Below are 27,895 nucleotides of genomic sequence, written 5' to 3' on the forward strand. Positions count from 1 at the left end.
AAAAGCCATACTGGTGGACTTCCTCCTGAAAACTCTTTCACCTCCCCAGTACTGCAGCCCCACTGACCCTTCACTCTACTTCCAGTTGTTCCAGCTGTTCTCCTCCTGCCTGTATTCTCAAACATTAGCATCTATTTAACCTCCTCCCTTTGCTTACCATTGATTTAGTGATGATAACCATATCTGCTGTGACCTCTTGTCACCTCTGCTGCTGCTACCTACCTGGGCTTGATCACTCAAGGCTTTCTGTACTTCTCAGATTCTGCCTGTTCTCTCTCAAAAAGCAGAATTACAAATCACAAGACACAGGTGAAAACTGAATGCAAGGTGTAATTTATTTTAAAACCATCCTAGCAATCTTTCTGCCTAAATCCCTAATTATTTGCCTTTCTCTGAAGTCCAGCATCCTTGATCCCACTCTGATAATGAGCCTGCCCTGAGCAAACATACCAGCAGCAATTTTATCAGCACTCAGTGGAGAGGTCAATCGTGATGTCTTTGCTCCGGACCAACTTGCAGATGCTCCAAGAGGACAGGTAGAAGGCTGACACTCAGTACATCTTCAGCACAGAACAATGCTGGCCAGCCCCTACCTCTTGTTAAATGCCAAAAGTTTAGTACCAAAACGTTTGGCATTGTTTACTTAGTTCTCCCAGGTGGGTAATTCTGAAATAACATTTCCCATACTGTGACCTGTTCTCTGGCTAATAACAGCAGAAGCACTTTGGAGAGGTCAGGAGAGGGAATGACCAGCAGCTCAGCAGGCAGACAGGGAGTCACACACTGGAATCAGGCTGACAAAGCCAAAGTCTCCCCAGTTTCATCCTTTACCCCATCAGCAGCTGTGTCCCCTCTCCAGTGCCAGCTACTGTGGACAGAGCCTCATGAAAACCCCACTACACATGAAGAAGAGCAAGCTCCCCAGGACAGGGAGCCAAAAGGGGTCCATACCAGGCTCAGGGGGGCTGAAAGCACAGTCCACTGCCTTCTGGCACTAAGCAGGCAGGCAGGACATGGTGCAGATACCAGGCAGCAGCACATCCCCCTCCTGTACAGGGTGCTACTTGCTTCCCAGCTGTACCAATCCCCTCCATGCCACTGTTACACCCTGCTCTATCCCTTTTTTCATCTGAAGTTGCAAACGGCTCAATTTTTATTTTTAAATCACCAGACTGAGTCTTAATTATTTAAGCATCTTCTAGATTTAGAAAGCTGTTTTGGCTGTGAAAGTTACACTTAGTGCAATCATTTCTCATCAATAAACCATGGAAACAAATGGGTATGCCTGTTGGAAAGAAAATTTGTTTAAAGCACCTTGAAAGTCAAGTTCAGATTTACAGATGTGGAAAGACCTAATGCTGGCCATGTTTCAATGAACTCATGGCATTCTAGCTCAAGTGAGTAAAAAAGGGATTTCTGCCTTATTACATTAATTTTGCTAAGAACAAGATTGTTTTGCTCTCCTCAAAAAAGAAGGGATGCCTTGGAAACTCCAAAACACAAACTTGGGCAAAAGGCCTTCAGAAAGGCATACTCAGTTGAGAGTTGTGCTGGCTTTTGGGGTTTTTTTGCCCCCCATACTGTTAAAGCCACAGGCAGTTGAAAGTGCTCATACCTTACTGAAGACTGCTACAAAGCCTCAAAATCACACACACAAAAATCATACAGGGGGTTGCTCCTTCAAAGAGAAAGCAAAATGGAATCTTGGGCTTTAAAACAAACAAAAAACCTCAACCCAACTTAAAAGGCATTCCTATTAACATCATACTCTAACACAGAAATAAAATTAAGTAAAAGCTATGGCATTGCCTTGATACCTACTCTGAGAGATATTTTTTTTGCTGTCCCAGTAAGAGCTCAAGGAAGATAATTTCTGATCCCACTGGGCAAACGTTTCATTATTGTGTTGCCTGTTTACAGCCCAGCATCACCTCTGGGGACTGCACACTGATTTTCAACCAGGTTAGGTGAGGTTACAACACACACTGCTTTAGATAAATGACCATGGACATAGGACCAGGAGAAGCTAATGGACATTATTGCGTTGTCATGATTAGCCTTGATGGCTTCATCTACATGGCCTTCTTCTAAAGCAACAGATGAAGCTCTAGAAAACCCTCTTCCAACTTTCCAGAATTGCTAACTGCACAGATCATTGTTTCCCATCTAGCACAGATATTTGATCTTGAATAAACCCCATGTAAATTGCTGCTCGAGTCCTCTCCTTTGCAAAGCAAAGCTGTTCTTTATTTATGTAACATTTTTATTTAATTAGCAAAGAGATGGAACAAACTCGTAGGGGAAAAAAAAAAAAAAAGTAATTAAAAGGCCATCTACCAGCACAAGGGAATACGTCAGACAGGGGAAGAAAAACCACTTTCTTCACATTGGCTCTGTTAATGTCAGGACTCCCTCACTGTTACCCCATTAGGACCTTGTGGAGGTAATGAAGCATCTGGAGCATATAAGGGACTTTTTTTCCTTTTGTTGAGTGTCCTGGCCACTGGAGAGGAGCCAGAGGAAGCTTGAAGGTTCCTTCCTCAGACATCTGACACCGTTGGGATAAGTTCAGAATATGCATCCAAATTACACCACAAACCCAGGGTGTTATAAATTATACCATGGCATTAAAATCCTCCATATTTATCGTACCCAGAGCTTACGTGCAAAATCATGACGATGCTGCAAAACCCATTACTCAAAACACAGGAAATAGATCAACGATGTTTGCTGATGACCTTTAATTTAGGCCCCAGCTCGCCTCATCATGATAGTCTTTAATTACATTAATCCCTATTGTTTTTCACTGGGGCCTCCAGCTTCCACCGCCTGGGCTGGAAATCTCTCACTTAACGAGGAGCCGCTCTTCACTTCGTTTCATCTTCACGCCCGGACCCCGGGGTGGTGCGGGGGGTGCTGACCTGTTGCCGGGGGGCTTCTCCCCGGTCCGCCGGGCTTACCTGCCGGGACACCCCCCATCCCCAGACCACCCTGACCAAGACCCCCGCGGCAACAGCCCCACAGCCCCGCTCCCCTCCCGAACCTTCCGCCGCTGCCGGATTGGCGCTCGGGAGCCATGACGTCATAGCACCCCCCTCCTCCTCCTCCGCCCGTTAGCCCCCCGCACCACTCTGACGTCACAGTCAGCCCACGGGTGGATGGGGGGCGGGGCCCCCCCGCCACGCTCCCGCCCCCGGCCCCGCCCCCGCGGCGCCGCAGCGTGACAGAGCCGGCCGGTGCCCTCCCGCCGCCCCCAGCGCCGCCGACACCAGGTAGGGCCGCGTCCCCCGGGTGGGAGGGCAGCGCCGGGGCTCCCCGCCCGCCGGCGGGATGCGGAGCGGCAGCCCGGGCCCCCGGGAGAAGAGGGGCGGGCACCGGGCAAGGGGGGCGCGGGGGGCGCCGCTCCGCGGGGCGCGCAACAAGTGCGGCAGCGGGGCGGAAGGCGGGCTTGGCGGCCGGCGGAGAGCGGCGGGGTCGGGGTCGGAGCCGGGGCCGGCAGCGGCGGGCAAAAGGGCCGGGGGAGGAAGGGGAGGGAGGGGACGGGGCGGCGGAAGGGACGGGGTTTTCGCCGGGATCGTTTTTCTCCGGTGCAGTTAGTCAAGAGAATGATGCAATCTCGCATTGCCATGGCTACTGCATCCCCGGGCGGCGGCGGCTCCTTCCGCCGTGGCGGGGCACGGTCGGGAGAAATAATACGGGCAGGAAGGTGGGAACCCCACCCTCTACCCCCCCGGGCAGCGTTTGCAGCGAGGAAGCGGTTCCTGGCCGTACGAGGCCTCCCCGAGAAGCTCGGGGGAGAGGGTGAGGGAGCTGAGCGCTGCTACGGCTCCAAACAAAACCCCCCCGACCCTCTTTCCCCCCGTGGTGTGTGTGTGTGTCCGTGGCGGGGCTGCATCACGCCAGCCCCATGGGCGCCCCGGCTCCGCTCTCCGAGATGCTGGGCCGGGTGTGAGCAGCCTCAGAGCGGGGCCGGGTGCTAGCGGGAGGTCCTGTGGGGCTCGGAAAGGAAGACTTCTTCTTTCTTCTTCCCCCCCCTGAGCCCATAGTCTTGCTCACCGCCTCGGCCGCCTTACCGCTTCAGAAACGGAGCCGCCGATACGGTAATTCCCGGGTTTGTCTGTTTGGGACGGGGCAGACGCCACATTAAGCTAGCGCCATGGAGGTGGGCAATGCTTCTCTAAAAGTTGCCCACCCGTTTTAAAATCTCAATGTTTAAAGAGTACACTCATTAGGAAAAAAAAGTGCAAAAGTAAGGGTATGCGATAAAAATGTGTCAGTATGTCAGATGCGTATGCAGCGACTGTGTTAGAAACTTTGTTTTTGTCTCTTCCATCTCCTGGAAACCCTCAGGCATCAGCAGCATTAGCAGTTGGCAGTGCTCGGGGTTATGTGGAGCGTCGTCCTGAGCGATTTAAGTGTTTTCGCCTTCCTAGCCTGCGCTGGCTGTTTTTCTGCCCTTCGCCCTTCCCCATTTCTCAGGGTCACAGCAGCCGAGGATCTGACTCCGAAGAGATTTCCAACACTGATCCGTGCTCTGAATCCGCTGACAAAAAAACAGTTTCAGGGCAGGAACGGTAACATCTTGGCTTGCTTAGCAAGAAGGGCTCTGGGCAGATGACAAGAGGCGTTTCTCCCTCCGGCAGCTGCGCGTACTGACTGCCTGCTCGGCGTCCCAGCCGGGGTTGGACGCCAGTGCCCCGTATGGCTGATATGTATTCTCAGTGCTTCGGGTGATCTCTGGTGCTCTGGGATTCCGTACAGCAGCAGAGTACTTGGGGCCATGGCGAAAAACGTGAGGAAAGAGCTCGGTCAGCTGCTAGCGATGGCGAGGGAAAACAAGGCAGGGACACAGCTGCACTTAGGATGCTTCCGATCAGGAAGTCTCCGAAACCGCTCAGCGAAAATTGAAACACGCCCTGAGTTGAAAGCAGCGGAGGGCAACAGGGCGGGCGTCTCCGGCGGCGCAGTGCAGCCTTTCGACAAGAGTTTTGGGCCAGGTTGCTCTCAGGGTGAGGTTATTATCTCTGCAAGAGCAGCTCTCTGCCAGGACCTGGCAGCTGCGAGCCTGCTCTAAGTGGTTGGCTTAAATTATCGCCGGTGGCCCTGGCTGGATGGAGGGTTTTGCATCTGTGAAGTTTTTGTAGAGGCTGGCTAATGGTGTTACTGCATCAGGATTAAGCTGCTAGCTTAGAGGGAAGATACTTATTTATTTTTTTAATACAGACTTGCGGATAATGCTGAAGAGTTTTGTGACGGAACTCTGATGTTTCGCTCTAAGCCTCGCTTGTGCTTTCGGTGCAGTTGCAGCCTGGGACTTCTCTGCTGTTGGAAAACTCCACAGCTAGAGATAAATACCAGTGTGTCCTCAGCACTGCTAACACAAGTGGCAGCTTGGAAGCTGGGTCAGGGTGCTTAAGCCTATGGCATGCGTGATCATCTGATGCTGTTTAGCAACGAAAGTTGGTTCTTATAAAAGTATTTATGTATTTGGGGTGCCCTGTACATAATCTGTTTGCCGAGCAGTGAATAGCCAAGGTACATACTCTGCCTGGGGGCAGCTTTACTTCCATACACAGAGTGAGGATTTCCCTTGAAAACTTGTGGTGCTTGCAGGTGGCTGGGGTCAGCTGGGAGGAAATCCCTTTCCAGCTTTTCATGAACTGAGAAGTAGATGAAAGGGACCACTGTGCTGAATTTGCTGAAGTTAGGAGTAGGTTTGCCATTGAATATGCTGATGCCATTTTTCATGGATCAAGAATGCTAAAAGCGTACCAGGATTTTGCTGAATTTTACTAAATTTCTTACAAGGTACATGTTATGTGTGTAATGCATGCTAGAAGCCCTTAGGGACTTCTTGTTTTTTTTCTAATCTATAAGTAGTTAAGCGAATTTATCATAAGTGATCCAACTAAGTGTCCTGTATTGTAGCATTCAAATGCAACCAGAGAGACCAGCAGTGAAATTAATATGCTGTGGAGCTTTGTCTTACAGGCTGAGGAAGAGGCTGGCTGTTGGTTTGTTTGCCTCCCTGTGCTTTTTAAAAAGCAATTGGACTTTTCCTGGTTTAGTATCTTTTACGTAGCAGCAGCTGAACAAACTAAGTATCTCTGACTAAAACTCTCGCATATTTAGTACATAAATGTAGCATCATTAAGGATACTTAGTTTATGTGCCTTCTAACCGGTCTCTGGGTATACTTATTGCAGTATTTTTAGTAAGCTGATGTTGTCTTTACATTTCTCAGCAAGAATTCCTGGTGTTGCATTCCTTGCCTTTAGTACAGCCAGAGCTGAAATAAAATATTTTGAATTCTCCAGTCTAATCTTCTCTTCCCCTGCTGACCTTCATTTTGTATTGTTTACAACAGGAATTAACTTAGAAAAGATATGATTAATAGAAGAAAAAAAAAATCTACATTGGAAATAATACTGTAAATCTGTTAGGCCCCTGGCTAGCACCTGTAATTGCTTGTTCTTTTGTGGCTTGCTAGGAGCAGGTTTTTGGAAATATGTTTCAAGATTCAGGTTTTTTGAATGGTGGTATTTTAGGATTTTAGGCTGACCTAGTGCTGAAGTCTGGTAGCCACAGGTGGAAAGCTTGGTGCTGAATGATCCAGATTTGCCCCTTGGGAAGAAAATTTCTTGTAAGTTATGTTCAGCTGGTAATTGGTTAAACACTCTCAAGTACCGAGCTGACTTCACTCCTTTTACCTTCCTCATTTTAAGGGTGGCAAACATTGCAACATCAAATGCTTCTGTTTCTGCTGAGCTTAGAGAAAAACCCACCAGTACAGATCAAAGTGGTAGTGCTTACAAGGTTAAAATGCTCATCTTCTACTTGTCTTCTACTGGTCTCAGCAATCCTTGTTCTGTGGCCGATGAAGCCAGTCTCTGAATTAACACCATCTGTGTCCAACCTAAAGCATATTCTGGGGAGAGAAACAGCAATTGCTCATGATCCCACATTAAAACAGTGTCATTCCTCCGTGTCCTGTTCTCCCCTTGGTCCCTCTTGGGGCTAGTGTTAAAAGAATGCCAGTGATGAGCCTTCATCCTTGCTCCTGCCTGCCACTGCCTGATGGACTGGGTGGGAGCAGTGTGGTGGTGCAGGGCAATGATCAGGCTGGAGGATGGGTGGGCTCAGCAGCATCTTGGGCATCACCTTGCCCCCAGCAGAGCTCAGGCAGTGCTCTGCAGGCTGCGTGACCAGGGGTTCCAGCCACAGTGGCAAGAAGCCTGTCATGCTGTGCACAGAGTTGTTTCCTGGGATGGGTATTATTGGAGAGGCTCCTGTGGACTAGAAAAGCCTTTTGGAGCACATGGACTCTTGGTGGCAGGTTTTTTTTTTGTTTGTTTGTTTCCTTCATTGAGAGTTTGTTCTCTGAAGGAGCAGAGAGGCATGGGTGCTCTTCTGGCAGAGCTACAGATACCTCTACCTGTTATTTTCTGGTGGTGTTTTTACTCCAATAAATGCTGTGCTCTCTTGACAAAACTCTGTTGCCTGTTTAAAGCTATTAAACCTCCATTTAATTTGGCAGCCCTGCATATAGGCTGTGATATATAGGTAGGTGATGCTACTGTTTGCTTTAGCCTTCCCTGCATAACTGAACAGCTTGGGGTTTTTTGCCCTCTTACTCCCCTTTTGTTATCTTTTTTCATTGTCATGTCTGCAATTAGTCTTATGGGGGTGAGGTCTATAAAACTGTTTTCCTCTGTTTAAACAGAGGAATGCTTTGGGGGCTGTTGGCCTTATCTCTTTGTGGTAGTGCTTTTGTTTTTCTGTTTTTACAATACACAAAATTGTGTTCTTCTGGGATGCAATGCATGCTTTATGAAAGCTGTTTGTCTGTATAATAGACTTAAGAAATAGATGCTTACTGCATGCCAGTCATAGCACACTTCTCTGTGTGCATCCAAACACCTCACAAAACTGGCAATAATCCTTGTAATCTGGAGCTGTTTTGTCATCTAAAAAATAATTGCTGATTTTTGTGATTCTTAAATGTGCTAAAAGTTGCAGAATCCAAATGGTTTATGCACACTAGCACTAGAAACACTTTTCCCCTTAGATGTAAGTTTAGACACTGGGACTAATGAAAAAGATAATCAATGAATTACCTAGAAGTTAGTCTGATAAAAAAGAGACTTCCAGTTCAAATTGCTTTGCTACAACCTTTTCTAAGGCTGTTTAATTTTGGTATTGCAGCAGTGCAGTTAAGAAGGCATCACTGAGGCCGACATCCCTGGAGTTTCTAAGTGCTGATTGGCAGAGGTGGTGTGTGTATATATGTATATAGGTTCCTGAGGGCACTGAAGTGTGTTCCCCATATCCAACAAAAGAGCATTTATATATCTGTTTGATAAATGTAGTGACTTAGATTTTATTTTTTTTTTAATTGACAAATAACTGCTGCCCTTCAATCTTAATATGGAGATAACTCAAGGCTGCTGTGGACTGTGTACACTGTGTACACAGTGGCTCTGCCTAGAGCTGTTTAATGGAATTAACCTCCTAAAATTTCTTGCCTTGATTTCTCTATTTGTGTTTTGGTGTTTAGGACATATTATCTTACAGGATAAATAAGAGCTCAAGAGCAAACTTCTCCCAAGTATGTGGCCATGTTTGGTGCTTTGGATAACTTTAATTTCCTCTATGAAATAGCTGACTTGTATAAAACACAAGGCATCAAGCATAATGGCAATCTAATAAATTCCTTTACCAGGTGTAGAGATTTTATAGATGCGTGCTGCTAAGAGTAATTGTCACTTTTCCAAGAAAAAATGAATCACGCTATTTATGCTGAGCTCAGTGCTGCAAATTAAGAGTTGATCTCAGCATCCCATTGCATCTGGATATTTTGCATGTGCTTACTAGAGAGTTATTAAACTGTAGAGCTTGTGCTTCATTAATAATAGCTTTGCTGATGACCTGCAGCATACTGAGTAGGTAGAAATATAAAAAACTTCCATGAGCTTGTATTTATGTTAAAGCTGTCTGGATTTAATTGACCTCCAAGTCAAAGCTTCATACTGGAACATTTCCCTGCCAATTGAGGGGCTTTGGGTGATGACTAAATTATGCAGAGTTGCACTAACATTTACAGAAGACAAAAACTTGGTTGTGCGAAGCTGCAATAAATGTGGAACAAACCTTTTCCCCCGCATTTTCAAATTCTGCCCTGCACTTTGATCTTTATGTAACCCTACCCGTTGAGGTGCTGGGTCAGCAATTTGAACAAAGTGACTCTTACTCTCCTGTTATTACTTGGAAGTGCTACTCTCCCTAAGTGACCTTGAAAACTGTTTTACTTGCTGACTGTCTGCTGTGACTGGAGGTTAATCGCTTTTTTTCCTATGTGCAAGTTCAGGCTCTCTGCTGAAAAACACAGACTTGATTTCAAAAAGGATATAGTCTTGATTTCAAGTAACATTCCAGCTTTTAAGGCAGGTATGTGCTGCTGATGGGCGCTTTTGTTGGTGTGGTGGTTCTTAAGGAAGTTACCTATGTTAGATGAAAACTAACGAGTATTCATTTGCAGAATAATGTGGTTTAGCTTATTAAACCAAATACACCTCAAAGTATCTTATGGTTTTAGGCCGTCTGTTTAGCTAATTAAATCATAAATATGTAAACTTGCACTGGTGTCTGGTTTGTTGGGGTTTTTTTGGTTGGTTGGTTGGTTTTTCTGGGTTTTTTTTTTGTTTTTTTCCATCCCCTTACTGTATGCTGTCACGAACTTACTGGGAAGCTGTTTCTGCTGTGCCCTTGTTGGCCAAGGAGCCCCTAGCAAGTGCTGGTTAGGGGAAGATGCCTCCCATAAGTGCCCTACAGTTGCCACTTTGGAGCAGACCCCAGCTTGGTGGAGGGGTACCTCTACCTCTGCAGAGTTAAAACCATGACATCTGTATTCAGATAGAAACCTTGAAGATCAAATGAGGTCCTCAGGCTCTTAGAAATGAGCAAAAGAAGTCTTCTTGTACATCTGTCACTACTTTGTCAGTTGCCCACACAGGAATGCAAACATGGGGATCTAGTTTTTGAGCTGGTCCCATGTCCTCAGATTTGCTTTCATTTGAGATGCTAGCAACTTGAGAAACTATAGAGTTTTATACCTTAAATTTTACAGACTTCCCCTTAAATGTGCTATTTCTATGCTCATAGTTCAATCAGAAAGCTTCTGTTAACATTTTTCTCAAGGACTATCTCCAGCTCCCCAGTGGTTTTTAAAAATGCTGATGGTTTTGAATCATTATTTTGAGAATCAAATCCCAGCCAAACAGTAGGGAGAACCTTTGACTTAAATAGCAATAATTAAGCCTTTTAACCAGTTCAGAGGATGACATTCTCCAAAGCCTAACGTCGTTGTGCCCTTTAGAAGAATAAACCTGAGAAACCTTTTTGCATGCTGAAATTCCAGTGGCAAGCTGGGTTGGGTGCATGGCATCCGTGCTACTGAAATGCAGCTGCGTGCTCAGTTCATTCCTGTGGCTTTTGAGCAAGACCTCACGTGGTAGCTACAGGGCAGTGTTGGTAGAGGCACAGGAATCTGGATGTGGTTTTGAAGGACACAATGGTAGTGCCTGCATTTTTATGTATATGCTTATGTGGATTTGCAGGGTAGCAGGTGTCCATGGGGAGCGTCTCCAGTTTGCTGGTTTATGTCTCTGTGGCACTACTGGCATGGAGAGGTCCCTCCTAGCTGGTCACAGCCCCTGTGAGCTGGTGCAAACTCTCAGATGTTTGTCCTGAATTAGGGTCATGCGTTTATCCCTTGCATCATATATTTACCCCTCAGTCCACTCATGTACAGCAGCCTTTTGGAGTGGCGTTAAGCTTTACATTAGTCCTGTGAGCCTGACTTACTGCAGGCATGAAGCCTCCTTAATGGGAAAATTACCTGCACTTGTAACATGGTTCAGAATTCTTTATTTCCTTGACATGCATTATACAGTGACAGAAAATAAGCTGCTAGGTACAGCAAGCTGGATTACTTATGGATTTTTCTATTTCTCTTTAACAGGCTTAAGCAGAAAGAACTCTTGAAAAAATTGAGCTTTTTTTTTTTTTTTTCCATGTTTTATTGATTTCTCACTGAAATGCCACCCAGAAGGCATAGTTTACATGCTGGTAATCTCTGCAACCTCTCATTTGCTTTCCACTACTGCAGAAGTGGCTAAGCTTGCCCAACCCTCACTGCTGGACTCAACAACAACTTTTGAAATTATGGGTGGGCATCCCCATCACCTCCTGCAAGAGGTTAAAATGCAATGTAAGGAAAACACAGGTGTGAGGGTACACTGGCCATGTACAGGGTAGCAGACATGGAGCTAGAGATAGATGTCACTGTACAAGTCAGTAAGGAAGCCTGCATTTGGGAAGCTTTCTCTCTTCAGTTAGGAATGAGCTAAAAAAATGAATAATGCAGGTGAATCACATTAGGGCCACTGCGTTTTAGTGTAGATCATTATTCTGCTAATACACGAGCTGCTGCCTCTGCTTGCTTAGAGGTAAAAATTTTGCAGGGGCATAAACCATTTTTATAGGCAATGATGGTGTCAGATCACTTGTCATGAAAGTTTAAATGGCTATAGATTTATCCTCTGCTTTTGCAGCTTTCCCCAGGTTCCTGAGTGATTCTCCAGAGGCCATCCTCGATCTTCTACTTATACTTGTCAGATTGCTGGAACCTCTAACTTTCCTCTACCTTTTTTCTACCCTTTCAAAACAATCATCATCTGCCTTTGAAGCAAGCAAAAGCAGGCTATGAGTCTGGCCATGCCTTGCAGAACAAAAATAACAGCCTTTGATACTTCTCTATATTGATTTCTTGTTCTATTGCCACTGCTAAGTGGTTGTATTAAGGTACTGGAAGGGACTGCTAATGTTGTTTTCAAAGGTTTTTTCTTTCATTTTTTGAAGTCCCATGAAATTGGCTCACTCTTTCTAAATGCAGTGGAGAGCTTAATTAGGTAAGATGTTCAGATCTAAGCTCTAGTTGAGCAACTGCAGACCTGTCTTGAATTTCTCCTTGTGTAGAATGAATACTTCTTGGTTTCAAAAAACATGTCAGGCTCATGTAAATTATGCCAATTGCATGTGTGAAGGAGCTTAACAATGAAGTTAAGGGGGTTTCTACCCTTGTTGCCCCTTAATTTTTCCTTGCTGCTCCTTTTCTCAGGCTCATATTTCACTCTAGCTGTTTTTCAAGCCTTGCTGTTTAAAATCTTCTTCACCTGGCACCCTAGGAGGTGTTGTAGAACAGAGGAACAGGACTGGGGTTTGGGCTGAAAGAGCATTAGTAGCTATTGGCAACTCTGACAAGTCCTTCCTTCCAGCAGCATCGCTCTGCTGAGGCTCCTCTTAAGTTTCCTCCTAAGCTGTTAGTCATTAGTGTGAGACCAGAACGTTAACCAAATCTGGTTTGGATGTTTTGGTGTTTTTTTTGGTTTTTTTTTCCCCTCTGCTCCTCCACCACTTCCCAGTTCCTCCATGAGGCTGTGAACTTGAGCATTTAGCTTTGCTGGTCCAGAATAACAGGTCTGTTGAAGTGAAGAGTCCCTTTGCTGCTGTTTTTGTAGTGATGACACATCTGTGTGGAGGAGTTGTATTCCAGGGAGATGAAAACATTGTGGAAAAAAAATAACCTGCAACCACTGAAATTGTCTTTTGATGTTTGAAAAATTGGTTCATGAAACAGGGTTTTTTGCATGAAAGTGGGTTTTGCTTTTAACATGCAATAACAAGAGACATGGGGAGGGGGGACTTTCAGAGAGATGCCAATATAGACAAGCAATTTCATAGCCTGAAGCATCATTCTGTATCCTACATAGATTGTACAAGACATGCACAAAATAGGTGTGCTCAGAATCTAAAGGTTTGGGTTTCTCTGCTGAGCAACTTTTATTGTATCACCATCTGTATAATAGGTGTGCAAAAGAGTTTTATTGTAGTGGCTAAAGAGATTATCTTATGCCAAAAGTTTAAAGAGTTGCTTTACAAGTGTGGCTGATGAAACGCAGCTTAATTCTTCCCCATCTTTTATTCCTAGCAAAATATGAGGGCTCATAAAATGCACTGTAAGTTAGGTTTTCACTTTTCTGTAAGCAGCATAATGATGGAAAAACCTTTTTTTTTTTTCTTTTTTTTTTTTCTTTTTTAATTTGTGTAAATCACTTTCTGGTTATTGGTGTTTTTCTCATCTAATTAATTTAATGTGCATAAAGTGAAAAAAGTTTGGCATTATCAGAAAATGAAGCTTCTCTGAAAATTAAGGCTACTGCATTCAAAGTGTGTCTCAAATCACTAGTAAGGTTTCATACGGATTCTTATTTCTTACAATACAGCATGCTTGAAGGGGATTCTTCCCCTCTGTCTTAAGGGTCCTTAACTAAAGGACGAGCAGTGTGTAGTAAGAGTTCTTTGTCACATTTGCTGTCTGTTTAGCTTTTTCTTTCAATCTGGCTTTGTGAATTTCTTTTCATTAGCTCTGTTTCTATCAGAATACTTTTGCTATGTTTAGATATAATAAAACATGGAAGCTGCCTTTTTTTTTTTTAAATTCTGTTTTTGATCTCTGTTGAGTGTCTCAGTGGTTAATGTTCTTTCCACTTGAGTCTCTGCCCTCTCACATCTGAGAGGTCCTGCAGGTTTCAAGACAGAAAAATGGTTAACAGATCTCTAAATCTGTCCACAATTTTCTTCTTTTTTTTTTAATTGTTTATTACAGTACAATAATCTGCCAGTTCATGCTTTTTGAATGATACTTGAGAAATCTCTGCATGACATTAACATATCTTGCATGACCTTTTGTTGTTTCAAGTTTTTTTCTACAATTCTTTCACTTTTCACTAGAGCCATCCCTATATGTAAAATGATGTGTGTGCAATGCAAAATAGTAACTTATAATTCTGCTTTAAAAATTCTTCACCATTTTGCCTATCTGTTTTACTTATATTTCTTTTTGCTCTTGTCTTTGTTTCTTGCCTGGTGCAGTGGGATGGCTTTGATCAGCTTCAGTCAGGTAGGACCTGTTGGTTACCCCATGTGCTTGCCTCATGCTGGTGCTTCTGCAAGGAATCAGCTGAAAGCTGATCTTGTTTGGTTGTTTTTTTGGGGCTACCTCAGTTTCATCCTGCTTTCCTCTCAGGCAAGATAGAGGGTAGGGGAGGAATGAAGAGAATGAAGGTACCCATTGCAGCAGCAAAATCTGGTTTTGGATGCTCCTTCTCACCTGGGATGCCCTGGGTCTGTTCCTATGGCTATGGACCTGGCTGACTGGAGGAGGTGGAGTGAGGGTAGGGTGACAGGTGACATGTCAACCTGAGGGTTAAAAGCTGATGCTGTAACAAGGCATGTGCTGGGAAAGTGTCTTTATTGAGCAAATTTCTTATCTTTAGGAATGGGTAATTTGCTGAAGGTGTTGCTTGAGGGAGGCTTTGCACAAGTGGCAAGGCAGAGAAAGTGTATCTGGTACAGCCCCTTCTCCAGGGGACTGCTGCCTGCAGAGGACAGAATAGCTGTAGGGGGGGGGCAGGAAACTCCTTGCCTGCTGCTTCTGGGGCTACTGGTTGGTCATTGTATCTGAAAGAGATACAGCAGGTTACAGTACTGACCCTGCCTTTGTTCTGATGCTTTTGAAAGCATAAAACGCGATGTCATAAAACTTTCTGCACCAGGGCAGTAAAGATGGGGGTTCCGTCTAGTTTGGCTCTTTACTGGAACAGATTCTAGTGCACCAGGAATTTGCTGTCTCTCTTTAAAAGACAGTGACTATATTTTGGAGAAAATTGACTTGCAGGTACCTGAATATTTTATATTATGAGCTTGTAGAAAACAGCTTGGCGGCTGCCTGATGTGTGGACACTGTGGGTTTTTTTTCCTCCAGTAGTATATTTGAAGTTCATAGAAAGAGTCAATTATAAGATCACACCAAGCTTTACCACTGCATTATTTCCTTTTTAGTTGCTGGTTGATCTTTCTCTTCTTAGAACAAGGAATAAAATACAAGAAACTGCAGTACTTAATCCTGGAACAGGGTATTCTGATGAAGTAGTATTTACAACAGTGCAACTAACATCAAACCAAGGAAATGTACAAGTAGAAATCCTTTCTTTCCTAACTACTGCAGGATCCAGTCATCTTTTTCAGTGGCCCTTGTTACAGCAATGATTTGGTACCCTGAAAGTTGCTGATCCTTGGCAGTGGTTACTTTGGCACAGGTCTGGTGCAGGTAAGGACATTCAGGTTCTCAGAACTCACCAGGCTTTTCAGCTCTGAGCTTCTGGAACAGAAATGCTGTCAGCTGGCTGCATAGTTTTGGCACCACATCATTTACAGATGTGCTAAGTTCTCATGCTAAGAAGGGAAGAGAGGGGAATGATCTGATTGATAGATCTGTAAAGGATCTCCTGTCTCATCATCTGCCCCGTTGTGGGGATGTGTAATCCTTACTCTCCAGATATGGTGTGCACTTACAGTGTCAGTATGCACTTTTTTTTGGTAAGAAGTAGAAAATCCCTTTTATTGGGGATTGTAACCAGTTCTCAGTGTATTATGTGGCTGTGGGAATTTTTGTGTGTTCTGGCCCACCAGGGTATTTCACTTCTCCCATGCATTCCAGGTGCTATCCTGGTGCTCACTGGAAATAAAAATAAGCACACAAATACTTAACATACTGTAACTTGCCTAGAGGTGGCTTCTGTGTGTGCTTTTTCCATGTGATCAGTTTCCCAGACTTGAGCTGACTGATCAAAAGGTATCATTTATCCATTTGAACACAGGGTTGTGGCTACACATCTCATCAGGGCATCTCGATCCAGGGGTTTTGTGCACTGTTATCCTTGTACTAGTCAGATTTGCATGGTGTAGTATTACCTTTGTTACTGTCACCTCGAATTTCTCAGCTTTTTATTGGATTGCTGTATTTAGTCAGCATGTGAACCCTTGATAACCTTATAGCTAAACCTTGTTCACTGGATCACTTGCACACAGACATTTCTTGCTTTGTACAGTGCTTCACATGTCAAGAAGCTTTCATATGTCAAGCTAATAAATGCAAAGAAGATTAAAAAAAAAAAAAAAAGTAGATTAAAGCTTACTATCTTGAAGCTGCACGCTGCTCTTGAATGTCTCCATCCTTTGGACCTGTTGGCTGTGGTATTACTGTCTTATTGGTAGAAAATGCAGCCTTTTGACTAAGAGGGCTCACTGGAACAGGTTGCCCAAGGAAGCTGTGGCTGCCCCCTCCTTGGAGGTGTTCAAGGCCAGGTTGGGTGGGGGCTTGAGCAACCTGGTCTGGTGGGAGGTGACCCTGCCTGGGGTTGGAACTAGATGACTAGTTGGAACTAGATGATCTAGATGATCTTAAAGGTCCCTTCCAACCCTAGCCATTCTATGATTCTGTAATTAAAATAGGCTTTGGGGACTGTACCTTTATTTTTCTCTTGTAGAAGTAGCAAGTTGGTTTGAGTGAAGTGCTCAGAGATTGAAAGAGTTCCTTTGAAAAACAGAGAGGGTTTTTTTAGACCTTCTTGGAGGTGGCAATTGAGTAAAAGAAAGGAGACCTGAATAGGAGACCCCAGTTCTGGGGCTCCCAGCATAAGAAGGTTTTTGGATTGAGTCCAGAAGAGGTCCATGAAGATGATCATAGGGCTGGAGCACCTCTCCTACAAGGACAGGCTGAGAGAGTTGGGGTTGTTCAAACTGAAGAAGAGAAAGCTCTAGGGAGAGCTTATAGCAGCTTTCCAGTACCTGAAGGGGTTCTACAGGAAAGCTGAGGAGGGACTTAGCACAAGACCATGTAGTGATAGGACAAGGGGGAATCGTTTCAAACAGAAAGAGGGCAGATTTGTATTGGATATTAGGAAGACATTCTTACTGTGAGGGTGGTGAGACACTGGCACAAGTTGAGGTTGTGGGTGTCCCCTTCCCAGAACTGTTCAAGGCCAGATTGGTTGGAGCTTTGAGCATCCTGGTCTAGTGAGAGGTTTCCTTGCCCATGGCAAGAGGATTGGAGCTGGGTGATATTTAAGGTCCCTTCCAACCCAAACCATTCTTTGAAGTGAAAGCTGAAGTCCCTCTGGACTCAGCTTTTTACTCCATCTTCTCAGTTCTAGCTCTCTCTTTAGCTTATCAGGCTTCCTCAGGCTAATTTGCTGTAGAACAGTAGCAGTTAATAAACATTCCCATGCCACTTGGGGAGGAGGGCTTTGGAGCAAAGCTGTATAGCAAATGCTGCACTTTGCTTCCAGAGAAGCCAGCCTGTAGCTCTTGTGCCACACAGATAATTCTACCCGTTTCCATCTAATCTAGCTTGCTACAGATCCTCTTTTCTGTTTCTTTCCCATTTAAAAAAAACAAAAAAACTGTTCTTTAACCCCAGCCAGGAGTTTTTTGTGCTGTGTCCTTGTGCATTTTATAGTTGTGTGCTATTACAAACACAGCAGTTGAATAAACCTGCAGGCTTTGCCTTTTCTTGCTCCTTGTTCTATTTCTGTAAATAGTTTTGCAAGCTGTACTTTTTTATTACTCTAACAGCACCATGCTAAGTTTCCAGTGTTGGAATGCTGGGGTACAGGCACAGCAGCTGGGCACAGGACACCCTTCAAACATTTTATTCTGGGAAAACGGTGAAGTTATCTTATGGTGCAGCAAGATCTGTTGAATGCAAGAGCTTGAAATACACATGAATATCCTAATCCTAGGTGGTTCAGATCCTATTTTGAGTTAGTTTAGATTGGCTGAAAATACTACTAAAACTGCAAGGACCTTCGATTTGTCTTAAATCACCTATTAGCAGATTATTAGATTTTGCATTATGAGATGCTGGGTATTGAGCATAATTAGTTATTCTGTTTTCTAGCATATTTTCTTATATTCTGTAAATTCCTTTATTTACCACAATTCTGTTTCTGTATGAAGGTAATGATTACTGAAGGATTTGAGAGGGTAGAATGATGGGAAAAGTAATGGGATGAAATCACTCTTCTTATTAACTGGTCAAAATCTTCTTTAAGTCCTCATGCAATTTTATATGTTCTGAAATATTGTTGAGGTTAAACTGAGAGTAGCTTCTATCTTTTGTCCTGCATTTTTTAACTGAGTTTTATACAAGTAATTTATTTCTAAACTTCCTTATGCCACTGCTGCAGGGGAGCATGAAAGCTCAGCACTGTGGGTCCCCATGAGTCAGCAGCAGGCTGAAGGATTTGCCACTGATACAAGCTGGGCCAAAAATCTGCATGGCTTTGCTAGAGATACAGTTGCAAAATAAAGTTTAAAAATAGCTTATTTCATCTTAACAAAACTAAAGTGCAAAATCCACAGCATTGGTGCTTCTCCTGGTTTCCAATAAAAAACATACTTGTGCTTTCAGATCAATATGGGCAATGACTTACTCTAAATTCCTTTTTCTTTCTAACAACAAGCATGCCCGACACTTAAGAGATCATTCAGAAGATGAAAAAGGGGAGTCTGGGGCTGGTGACAAGTTGAAAGTCAAAACAAATGTATGCAAGAGGCAGTTCAGGCTTTGGGGACAGAAAGGAGAAACTGGATAGCTTTGGAAAATGTACAGAAAATGATTGACAGCTTTGATTATTGGTGCTGTCTTCCATTTCTCAAGCATCTGAGGATTTTCAGTTCCAGTACATTCACAAAAGCAAACAGCAGCATGATTGCTGTGTTTTTGGAGGAGGGAAAAGAGTAGTCACCTCTGCAGTGGCAGGGACTGGGAAAACGTCACTTCAACAAGAAAACACAATTTAAGATTTCCCAAATCAAGTGCCTAAAATTAGGTTTTGAAGTCCTAATTTAAGAATGGAGAAAGTGGCTTTCTTCCAAGAAGGCTGAGCAGGCAGGCCTGATGGCGCAGTGTTCTCAGAAGCCAGCGCTATTATTTAGACTCCTATTTTGGGGATTTTTTTGGAACTTGGGTTCAGAACTTTAAATGTGAAAACTGGGCTCTGTTGTTTCAGGGAGTCCTTGAGCGGCAGAGTGAGAACTGGAGGGCTCTGCAGACAGGGAGCAGGCTCCTCGTGCTTTGGGCTTTTAGCCCAAAATGTTTTGTTGCTACTATTTGGCTTACGTAAAAAGGGTGGCATGGAATGGTTGGGAAACCTTTAGATTTTCATGCCCAGTCTTTGTACATGGAAACTGAGGTTAGTCCAAGAAGAAACTCAATAAACAACTTTGAAAAGTGAATGAGAATTCTTAAATCACTTTTTGGCATAAACCCCCCATGAATGTGTTTTCTGTGGAAAACGTAGGAGAGAATTTCCTTTGAAGGCAAGGAGCTGGTAAAATACTTAAGTATTTAGCAGCCCATTCCTCAGATAGCAGTGTTGGAAGAGCAGGTTATCACTGTTGGTATTCTGTATGAAAAGCTTCTGTAAGTAAATTTCAATTACTGTAAGAAAAGCAAGTCATTGTGTGGCCTTTGGTCTGTATTTTTGACTGCCTCCCTGGCACCACCCACACCTTGACCAAAGGTCAGGGTAGTGCTCCTGTCTCCTGCAGGTGTGGATGGCTGCTGAGGTACAGTGCATATCCCACCTCATAGCACCAGAAGTGGACCAAGCGTGCAAAATGTTCTGTGGACATCAACAAAATCCCTGTTTATATCTAAGTCCAGAGAACTTTTTAAAAAGTAGTATTTTAATGACAGGGCTCAATCCTGTCGGAGCAAGGTGAAATTTTAGCTTTCTGTGTTTGCGTTGCAGAATTGGAAGTCCAGTAATTAAAAGGACCTTGGAATAGTTTTATGAAAATCAATGCTGGCCACAAAATACAAAGAGTGCCAAATCTATGATTTCTCGGTGTGTTTGTTACTTTTTTTGGAGTAGTGTTTTGTATTACATTAAGGCAAAGGCTCTGCTCTTAAGTTTCCTATTAATATATTTAGTCCTTCTAGGAGCAGCTTTGCATGCTTACCTCCTGCTCCACTGTTATCTCCATGGCAAAGGATGTTATGCAAGCCTCAAGGCTGCAGGCCCTTCTATCTTAGCCTAAGTCTTTAAATATCCTCTCAATTTGAGAAGTTAATGGTTATCTGTGGTTTTGATTGTTTTATGAAGAGTTCTTGCAACCTCTCATATGTAAGGCATAAATGCAGCCCAAAAGTGCTGTATACCAGCCTATAGCATGCAAGGTGTAGATGAAGTTGGATATAAACCCCAGGAAGCTGAGACAGCTGGTACTGTTGAAGTATCAGGTTGTTAGAAGGACACATCTCTGCCCAATAATAACACGTTAGCAATGTGCATGTTTTTTCCCTGCAGGTGGTTTGTATTTTTTAAACAGGGAGAAAGCTTTCTCCAGGCTGATGAGGCTTTGGTCCTTCTTCTCTTCCAGCCTTCAAGTAGCAGCTCCCTTCTGAACTAACATGAAGTGGCATCTCACAGCCCTCTTGTGTGCCAGTGGCTTCCCTACAAAGCTGTTGGCTTCAGTTCAAGTTTTCATGGTCCCCTGAACCATTGCTTTTGATAGGTTGGGTGGTCACCTGTCAAAGGGTAGACTTCTGAGTTCAAATGCACATTTGGCTTTGCTGCAGCATAGCACTTGGTTTTCTGAGTAGACACATTACAAACTTCATTTTATTAGTACCCTTCATGTGTTTTTTTGTTGGATTCCCAAGCTTTACTAACTCATGATCCTAAAAATTATAGGGGCAGAGAAACTCGGAGCTGATTTCATGCTACTGAATGTAATTGATAAAGTCAGGAATTTACAAAGGATCCTTTCTTATCATCTGTTAATAAGAATGCAGTCCTTTTGACCTTCATGTGGGTTTTTTGGGTGCACTACCATGATCTTTGTATGTACCTGTAGAGCATAAAAACCACAATATGTTTTCCAAACTATATTGGAGATCTGGCTAATGTCCACTTATGTGAACACCTGGAAACTCTGAGAAGTTCTCCACATGCCTGTATTGAAGACTAGCTAGTATGTGTAAAAATCAGATGGATTTGGTTTTGGTTAAAACACTAGATATGCATTTTCCTGGATTAAATATTTGTAGTTGAAGGACAGAAATGTCTTTCAGGTTGCAAGCCTGAGGACTTCCAGACTTGGATCCTGCTTGCCCTCATGTTCAGGGCCCATAAAATTTGGTTGTGTAGAGGATGGTTTCTTTACTGCCCATTGTAGAAAGGCAGGTTTGGAAAAATAAGTATATAGAGAGGTACCTATTTTAGAAAGCAGTGTGTTTGACATAATTGGGTTTTTGGTGGTGTGTTGGTTTTTTTCTGACCATAGGTAATAAATAGTCTGCCTTGCTGTGGGATGACTTCTAGGTAAAGCAGCATTGCTAGTAATCTGCTCCTGTATTTGCTGAGCTGCAGAATTTGGTAATTTTAAGTATTAAGAAACATGCCTATTATAGTGTTTCAAATGGCAACTGCTTTAATTTTTCTGGAAGTCGATGTTCCTCTGAATTGGGAAACTATTCTAATTTAAAAAAGAAGCCTTGTAGTTGCTGCTGTTGAAGCAGTGTTTTAATGTTGTGTGGCTGTTGGCAGGAGACTTGATGCATTTTCACATGACCCCCTCTGAACAAAAGCAGATTGTTTCCCTCTGTTTCTCTGTTACACAAATCAGTTCCTTTTGAAACAATTTCTGTAAATTCTGGAAACTGACACTAGGAGTAGTTTTTCCTTCACTATCTGCCTTCACTATGCCTTCACTTTCCTTCACTATGCCTTTTACTATCTGCTGTCTGATAATGCTGGCACATGAATGTGCTTTGGGGTAGCAGCCCAAAAAAGATGAGATCTCTGCAGAAAGCATCCTCCTCTTGGAAAATGAGGGGGTTTTTTTCCTGTTTTGTGAAAGGGTTGAACATTTAGTTCCATTTCTTGCTGTATTTGCTATAGCTGGGCATAGTTTGTTACTACATTCTGAATAGTTTCATATCTGCATTTTCTTGGTGTCCAGCACATGAAAGTATATATCTAGTCAGTTCTGAATGGAGATTTTTTTGTATAAATTTGTATAACATTTGTAGGTGAAACAGACTCTTCCATCTGAAGTCTTCCTCTGCAAAGAGGGGAGTTTCAAGTAAGGTGCAGATGCTGGCTTATTGAATGGTGCAGTGCTGCATAACTAAATCAATTGGTACGGGATCAAAGGAGTAACAGACAAATTGAATAAATGGGTATTTCAAGCAACAAAAGGAATTATCTGCTGGGGAATGCTTTCTCTGGTGATATTTAATAGCTGACAGATTACAAAAAAAAAAAAAAAAAAAAAAAAAAAAAAAAAGAGGTGGGGAAAAACAAACAACCAAAACCATATAACAACCAAAACCAACCAGCTTGCTCTGGATAATTTTATTTCTACTCCTTGGAAACTGTATACTAATTTTTTGCAGTCTTCCTGATGTTCTTGCTTCTGGTAGCACAGCATAGGTTTTTGAGTTAAATTGCTATATTCCTAGGATACCAGCATGCCAGTGCTGTGGCTGATCATGCAAGCACTCTGTGTATCATAGCTGGTAAGGTGATATAATCCCAAAAATGCTCCTTCTTGTGAAGTGTGTAATTATTTGGGCTGGGCTTCTTCAGACAGAAAATAAAACTGGTATGAATTACAACTGCAAAAGACTCCCAGTTATTTTAATCAAGCTCTTTTGTTTGTGCCTGGTGACCAGATTCCAGGGAAGCTGCTGTTCCTTTGTGGAATCCAAAGTGGTAGAAAGGCTTGATGCATGCAGAGGATGAGGTCCTCTGATGCTTATGTGCCCCAGAGCTCCATGGCAAACCATGGGCTGGCATTGCAGCCAGAAACCCTTCTGCCTGGAGCCCTGGTGTGGAAGGGCTGAGGGTGGAAGGGTTAGAAGACCATGCTATGTAAATCCCTGTATCAAAACCCATTGTATTCTGTTTGTCCCATGGGAAGTTGATGCCCCTGCTTTGGACTGGAGACACTGCATCCTGCTTGGCTTTTCATGCTAGACTCAAAAGAAATGGAGGCATCAGTCCCAGATAGCTAAAACCAGAGGACTTACTATTTATTTTGCTTGTGTAAATCAAAAATCCCCTAGAGTCAGGGTTTTCACAGGTGGGAGTGAGATGTTTCTTTAGCTACAATGGAAAAAACAAGCAAACCAAACAAAAAACAACAATAACAAAAAGGCCAACTTTTTCATTGCTGGCAACTACATGTAAATTTGTGTAAGCATTTCTATTTGTGCTGTGGTAGACTGACAGCTTATGTGTTGCTTAGCTTATTTTCCTGTAACTAAAAACTGCTGTTAGTACATCAAGGGTGAGAAATATCAAGAAGTGAAAGCTATCCTATTGAAAATAGAATAATTTTAGTGAAAGTTCCATACAGCTCTGGATAGAAAAGAGGAAACTGAAGGGGTTGTTTTGGGTTTGGGTTGCTTTTTCTTAATCAAGAAGAAAATTACTTCCTCTTTGCTTGAGAAGAGCTTCATGTGCAGTTGTCCTGGCTCATGGAAAATGTTGCTACTTCTTTTCTGCTTCAACTTTAGGGGAGCTACAGCCCCTTATGTACCTCAGCATAGATATCAGGTGTTACCAATAAGTACTGCTGTGTGAGGACCTGGCAGATGGCATTTGAATCACTCTTCTGTTGTCATGCTGTATGAGTTTTATCCAGTAATGTCTTGCAGCAGTTTTTGGAACTGGAGATGCTGCTGTCACAAACCACAGTATTTTCCTCCCTCACCTCTGCAGCTCTCTTTGTCACTTGGTGACTGCTGATCTCTTGGTCTCCTGGGCTGTTAATCAGAGCTGTAATCAGTCACCTATCTGGAAAAGCATTAGGCAAGACAGCCAACATATCAGCCAAGACAGTTTTCTTTGTTTTCTTTCCTTTCCTCCTCCCCAGCTAGTGCTGCCAGATATCTGAGACTATCAAAAGGGTGTCACAGTTTTTATTTGAGAATTTCAATGTTGTTGGCTTTCTCAAGATCCAGTCCTCCTCCTCCTTGAGGAGGGATCTTGCAAGATGTCATCCTGTATTTGCTCTCAAAAATACAGCATTAAAAAGAACTTCAGGTTAATCCAAACACATTATCTTAAGCTTCTTTGTATCCAGATCCATGGTTATGTATGGGAAATACTACTCTTATTTCAGTGGTTCTCTGACACTAAAATAAACTTTATGTACTGTATATATGGTGGTCATGTCCAGTATCTGTATTCTGTGATTTTTGTATATTAGGGGTTTTTTGTTAGTCCTAAGTTTTATTCAGGCCATCAAACTATTTCCATGAGCTGAAGAACGAACATTGTCCTCTTCCTATTTCAACAGGTTGTAGAATGGAACTTCTGGATAAAACAATCAATAGCTACCTTGATGTTTGGCTTGGGCCCAGAGGTAAGTGTTGTCCAAAAATAATTGCACAAGTAAAAGTGGTGTTAAAATACAAATACTAGAGCATGAGAAACAGCTTCGCTCTAACATCCTGACTTTGACAGGTGACTATTTTGAAAAGCATAAAAATGTGTGATTCTGTACTACATAGAAAAGTCTAGTCAATGCTTCTGATCTTTTGACATGAAGAGCTGTTAATTTATTAGCTCATGATAATCAGATGATATTCTTACTTTCAGTTAAGCTCTGTTTTGTTAGTCTTGGTGAACAATTCACTCAAATCTTTGAGGTTTCTTTATAAGTTAATAATAGCATGTATTTAAAAAAAAATCTTATTTTAATTTTCATTTCATGAAATGAAAGTAGTCTTGCCCTCATAACTAGAGCTGCTCAGAAATTTTTCAGTGAAAAAAAATCTGTAAATTTTTGGAAGGCACTGACTCTTTGAAACCATTCTTTTTAAAGAAGCAATGGTTGTGGTAGGGTTTGCACTGGGAAAAGGTTTACAGCTGGAGATCAGGAACCCTGCTCAGTACAAGGGAGAGGCAGAGGTACCAGGAGAGATGGTAGCCTCATGGTGAGGACTTCCAGCTAGAATGGGATGTCCCTGTCCTGACCAAGGGGCATTAAGTATCAGCATTCTATACAGAATGTGCATAGCTATGCAACTTTGTGCCTTGTGTGCTTTCTTCCTGATTGCTTCATTAGCATCTTTCTTGCCTTTGTACCAGTGAAATTCCAGTAGCGATGCCACTTCCCTACAGGACAAAGTCCATAGGAGGAGGAACAAAGCTCTGATCCTTTAAAGTGTGTTTTCTGTTTGCTTTTAGTTGCTTGGTATCTTTGTTACCCTCTTCTTCATACTAAGTCCATTTAAATAAGTCTGGATGTTCTAATTTATAATGAGTACTTAAAAATAATTATGGTAATAAGTTAGGAATATCTCTGCTTTAGGAAAATTATTTGCTCTTTACCAAATAAATAACTAAAATCTTGTGCTTTGTGAATCTTTTTTTGTAATGAGCACTGTAGTTCTTAATGAAAGTGCTTGCTTCTCTTCCTTCATATTTGTTAATTTCAGTGCTAGATGCATAATAAGTGCAGCTGTTTCTGGATGCATTGAACTCCTCCCTTTCAAAATCTAAATGTTTGTATATTTGTGTTTGTTTCAGATCCCAGAGTAAAAGGATGGCTTCTTCTGGAAAACTACACACCTACCTTCATCTTTTCAGTATTGTACTTACTAATCGTGTGGCTAGGACCAAAGTACATGCGGAATAAGCAACCATTCTCATGCAGGGGTATTTTAGTGGTCTACAACCTTGGACTTACACTGCTCTCTCTGTATATGTTTTATGAGGTAGGAGAAAAGAAGTTTGGGTTTATTTTGCAGTATCTGTTTTAAGTATATTGGCTTATGTTGAAAATCACAGAATTACAGAATTGTCACAGTTGGAAAAGACCTCTTAGGAGGTCACTGAGTCCAACTGTCAACCTGGGAAAAAACCCACCATGCTCATTAAAGCATGTCCTGAAGTGCCTCATCTACATGGGTTTTGAATACCTCTAGGGATGGTGGCTACATCACCTCCCTGGGCAGCCCATTCCAGCTCCTGACTACTTTTTCAGTAAGGAAATTGTTCCAAGTAGCTAGTCTAAACCTTCCCTGGTGCAACTTCTGGCCTTGTCCTCTAGTCGTATTGTTACTGACTTGAGAGAAGATGCCAACAGCCACCTCACTGCAACCTCCTTTCCAGTAGTTGTAGAGAGTGATAAGGATTAGATCTAATAATCTAGAATTATTATAATCTCCAAAATAATCTATGAGGACAGCTCTCCTAAAGATGGAGCAATGAACTGCATAAGTGTTGCAGTGGTTCTTCAATGTCACTTCTCAAAGTAGAAAATCATAGTTGTAAATGTTATTACCTGTAAGAATGGTATAAAATAAACCTTTCCCTAAACAGCTATGCTGACGTTGACTAGCAATGTTTCAAATGCACTTCTCTTGCTCAGTGCAAATAAAAGCTTGGTTTTTCAGGGTGAACCTGGCTACTCCTTCATCAGTCTTCCTTGCCTAGAAATTAGGCTTGATGCGATTGCTTTGTTGGATTGAGCAAAATACTTGTTTTGGAGTGCAAAATGTATTTAAATGTTTAATCAGGCACACACTCTTAGCATCTATTTCTGTAAGCCTGCAATAGGATCACAGAATCATAGAATTGTTTTGATCAGAAAATACCTTTAAGATCTTCAAGTCCAACCTTTAGTATCACCAGGTCCACCACTAAACAATTCCTCTTAGCACCACATCTCCATCTCTTTTAAAAACCTCCAGGGATGGTGACTCATCCACTTCCCTGGGCACTGTGTTCCAATGCTTAACAACTTTTTGATGGGAAAAATTTTCCCTACTATCTAATCAAAACTCCCCATGGTACAACTTGAGGCCATTTCCTTTTGTTCTGTTGCTTGTTACTAGGGAGGAGGGACCAACATATACCTCACTACAACCTCCTTTCAAGATTCTCCTTCATCCTCCTTTTGTTAAATTTTTAAATAAATATTTTCTGTTGTGTTTTAAGGCATTAGCCAAGTTATATTCTACCTGGGCTTTGGCCCTTCTAATTTTCTCTCTGCATAGCCTAATGATAAGTCCGCTACTTTGCAAGCAGCAGGTCCAGGGGGACCTTCCCTGGTTGGCTCACTCACCAGTTGTGTAAGGAAGTTACTTTCCACACACTCCAGGAACTTCCTCCATGGTTTCCTCTGTGCTATATTGTATTTCCAGCAGACATCTGAAGAACTGAAGTCCCTCATGAGAACAAGGGCCAGCAATCAGGAGATTTCTCCCAGCTGCTTATAGAATATTTCATCTGCCTCTTTATCCTGGGTGGCCTATAACAGACTCCTGTCATGATATCTGCCTTGTTGGCCTTCCTCCCTGTTCTTACCCGTAAACACTCAACTCTCATCACCAGCACTAAGTTTAGGCAATCAAAACACTCCTTAACATATACAGCTAGCCCCCTGCCCCTCCTTCCAGCTATCCCTGCTGAAGAGTTTGTAGCAGCCCAGCTGTGCCAGTGAATCATCCCACCACCTTTCTGTTATGGTAACTGTATCATCGTTTTCCTGCTACACATTGTCTTCCAGCTCTTGCTTGTCACACATGCTGTGTGCATTGGTATAGATGCTCTTCAGATGGGCTACTGATCCTGCCACCTTTTGGAGGGGAGAAACCTTAATTCCTACATGACCATTGTCAGGCACTTCCATAGTTTCTAACCCATCAATAACCTTTGTGTCTTTGCTGTCACATGGCTCTCAATCCATTGCCTACATTGACACAACAGAACCTCACTAGAACCCTCCCTGAAAAACTGGTGTGCTGCACCCAGGCTTATCTCTAATGAGCCTGATTTAATCTCTTTCCCCCTTCAAATCTAGTTTAAAGCTCTTTCAGTGACTCCTGCTAACCCCTGTGCAAAGATCTTTTCCTACCTTTGAGACAAGTGTGTGCCTTCTGTCCCCAGCAGGTATGTATGGTGTT

At 42.8% G+C, this 27,895-nt stretch overlaps 1 protein-coding gene across 2 annotated transcripts in view; it reads left to right on the forward strand.

Moving 5' to 3' along the window:
* Positions 1 to 3,173: 3,173 nt before the first annotated feature.
* Positions 3,174 to 27,895, forward strand: part of ELOVL5 (ELOVL fatty acid elongase 5) — a 39,302-nt gene continuing 14,580 nt past the window's right edge. The window contains exons 1-3 of one of the 2 annotated variants that reach the window (XM_030447771.1): positions 3,174 to 3,272; positions 24,280 to 24,345; positions 25,515 to 25,702. In XM_030447771.1, the coding sequence (XP_030303631.1) occupies positions 24,288 to 24,345; positions 25,515 to 25,702 (246 nt within the window). In that variant the 5' untranslated portion in view covers positions 3,174 to 3,272; positions 24,280 to 24,287. Of the gene's footprint in view, positions 3,273 to 3,675; positions 4,101 to 24,279; positions 24,346 to 25,514; positions 25,703 to 27,895 lie in introns of those variants that run through there. The other variant, XM_030447772.1, reaches the window with a different exon arrangement.

The sequence above is a fragment of the Calypte anna genome, chromosome 3 (genome assembly GCF_003957555.1).
Source record: "Calypte anna isolate BGI_N300 chromosome 3, bCalAnn1_v1.p, whole genome shotgun sequence".
Lineage (NCBI taxonomy): Eukaryota > Metazoa > Chordata > Aves > Apodiformes > Trochilidae > Calypte > Calypte anna.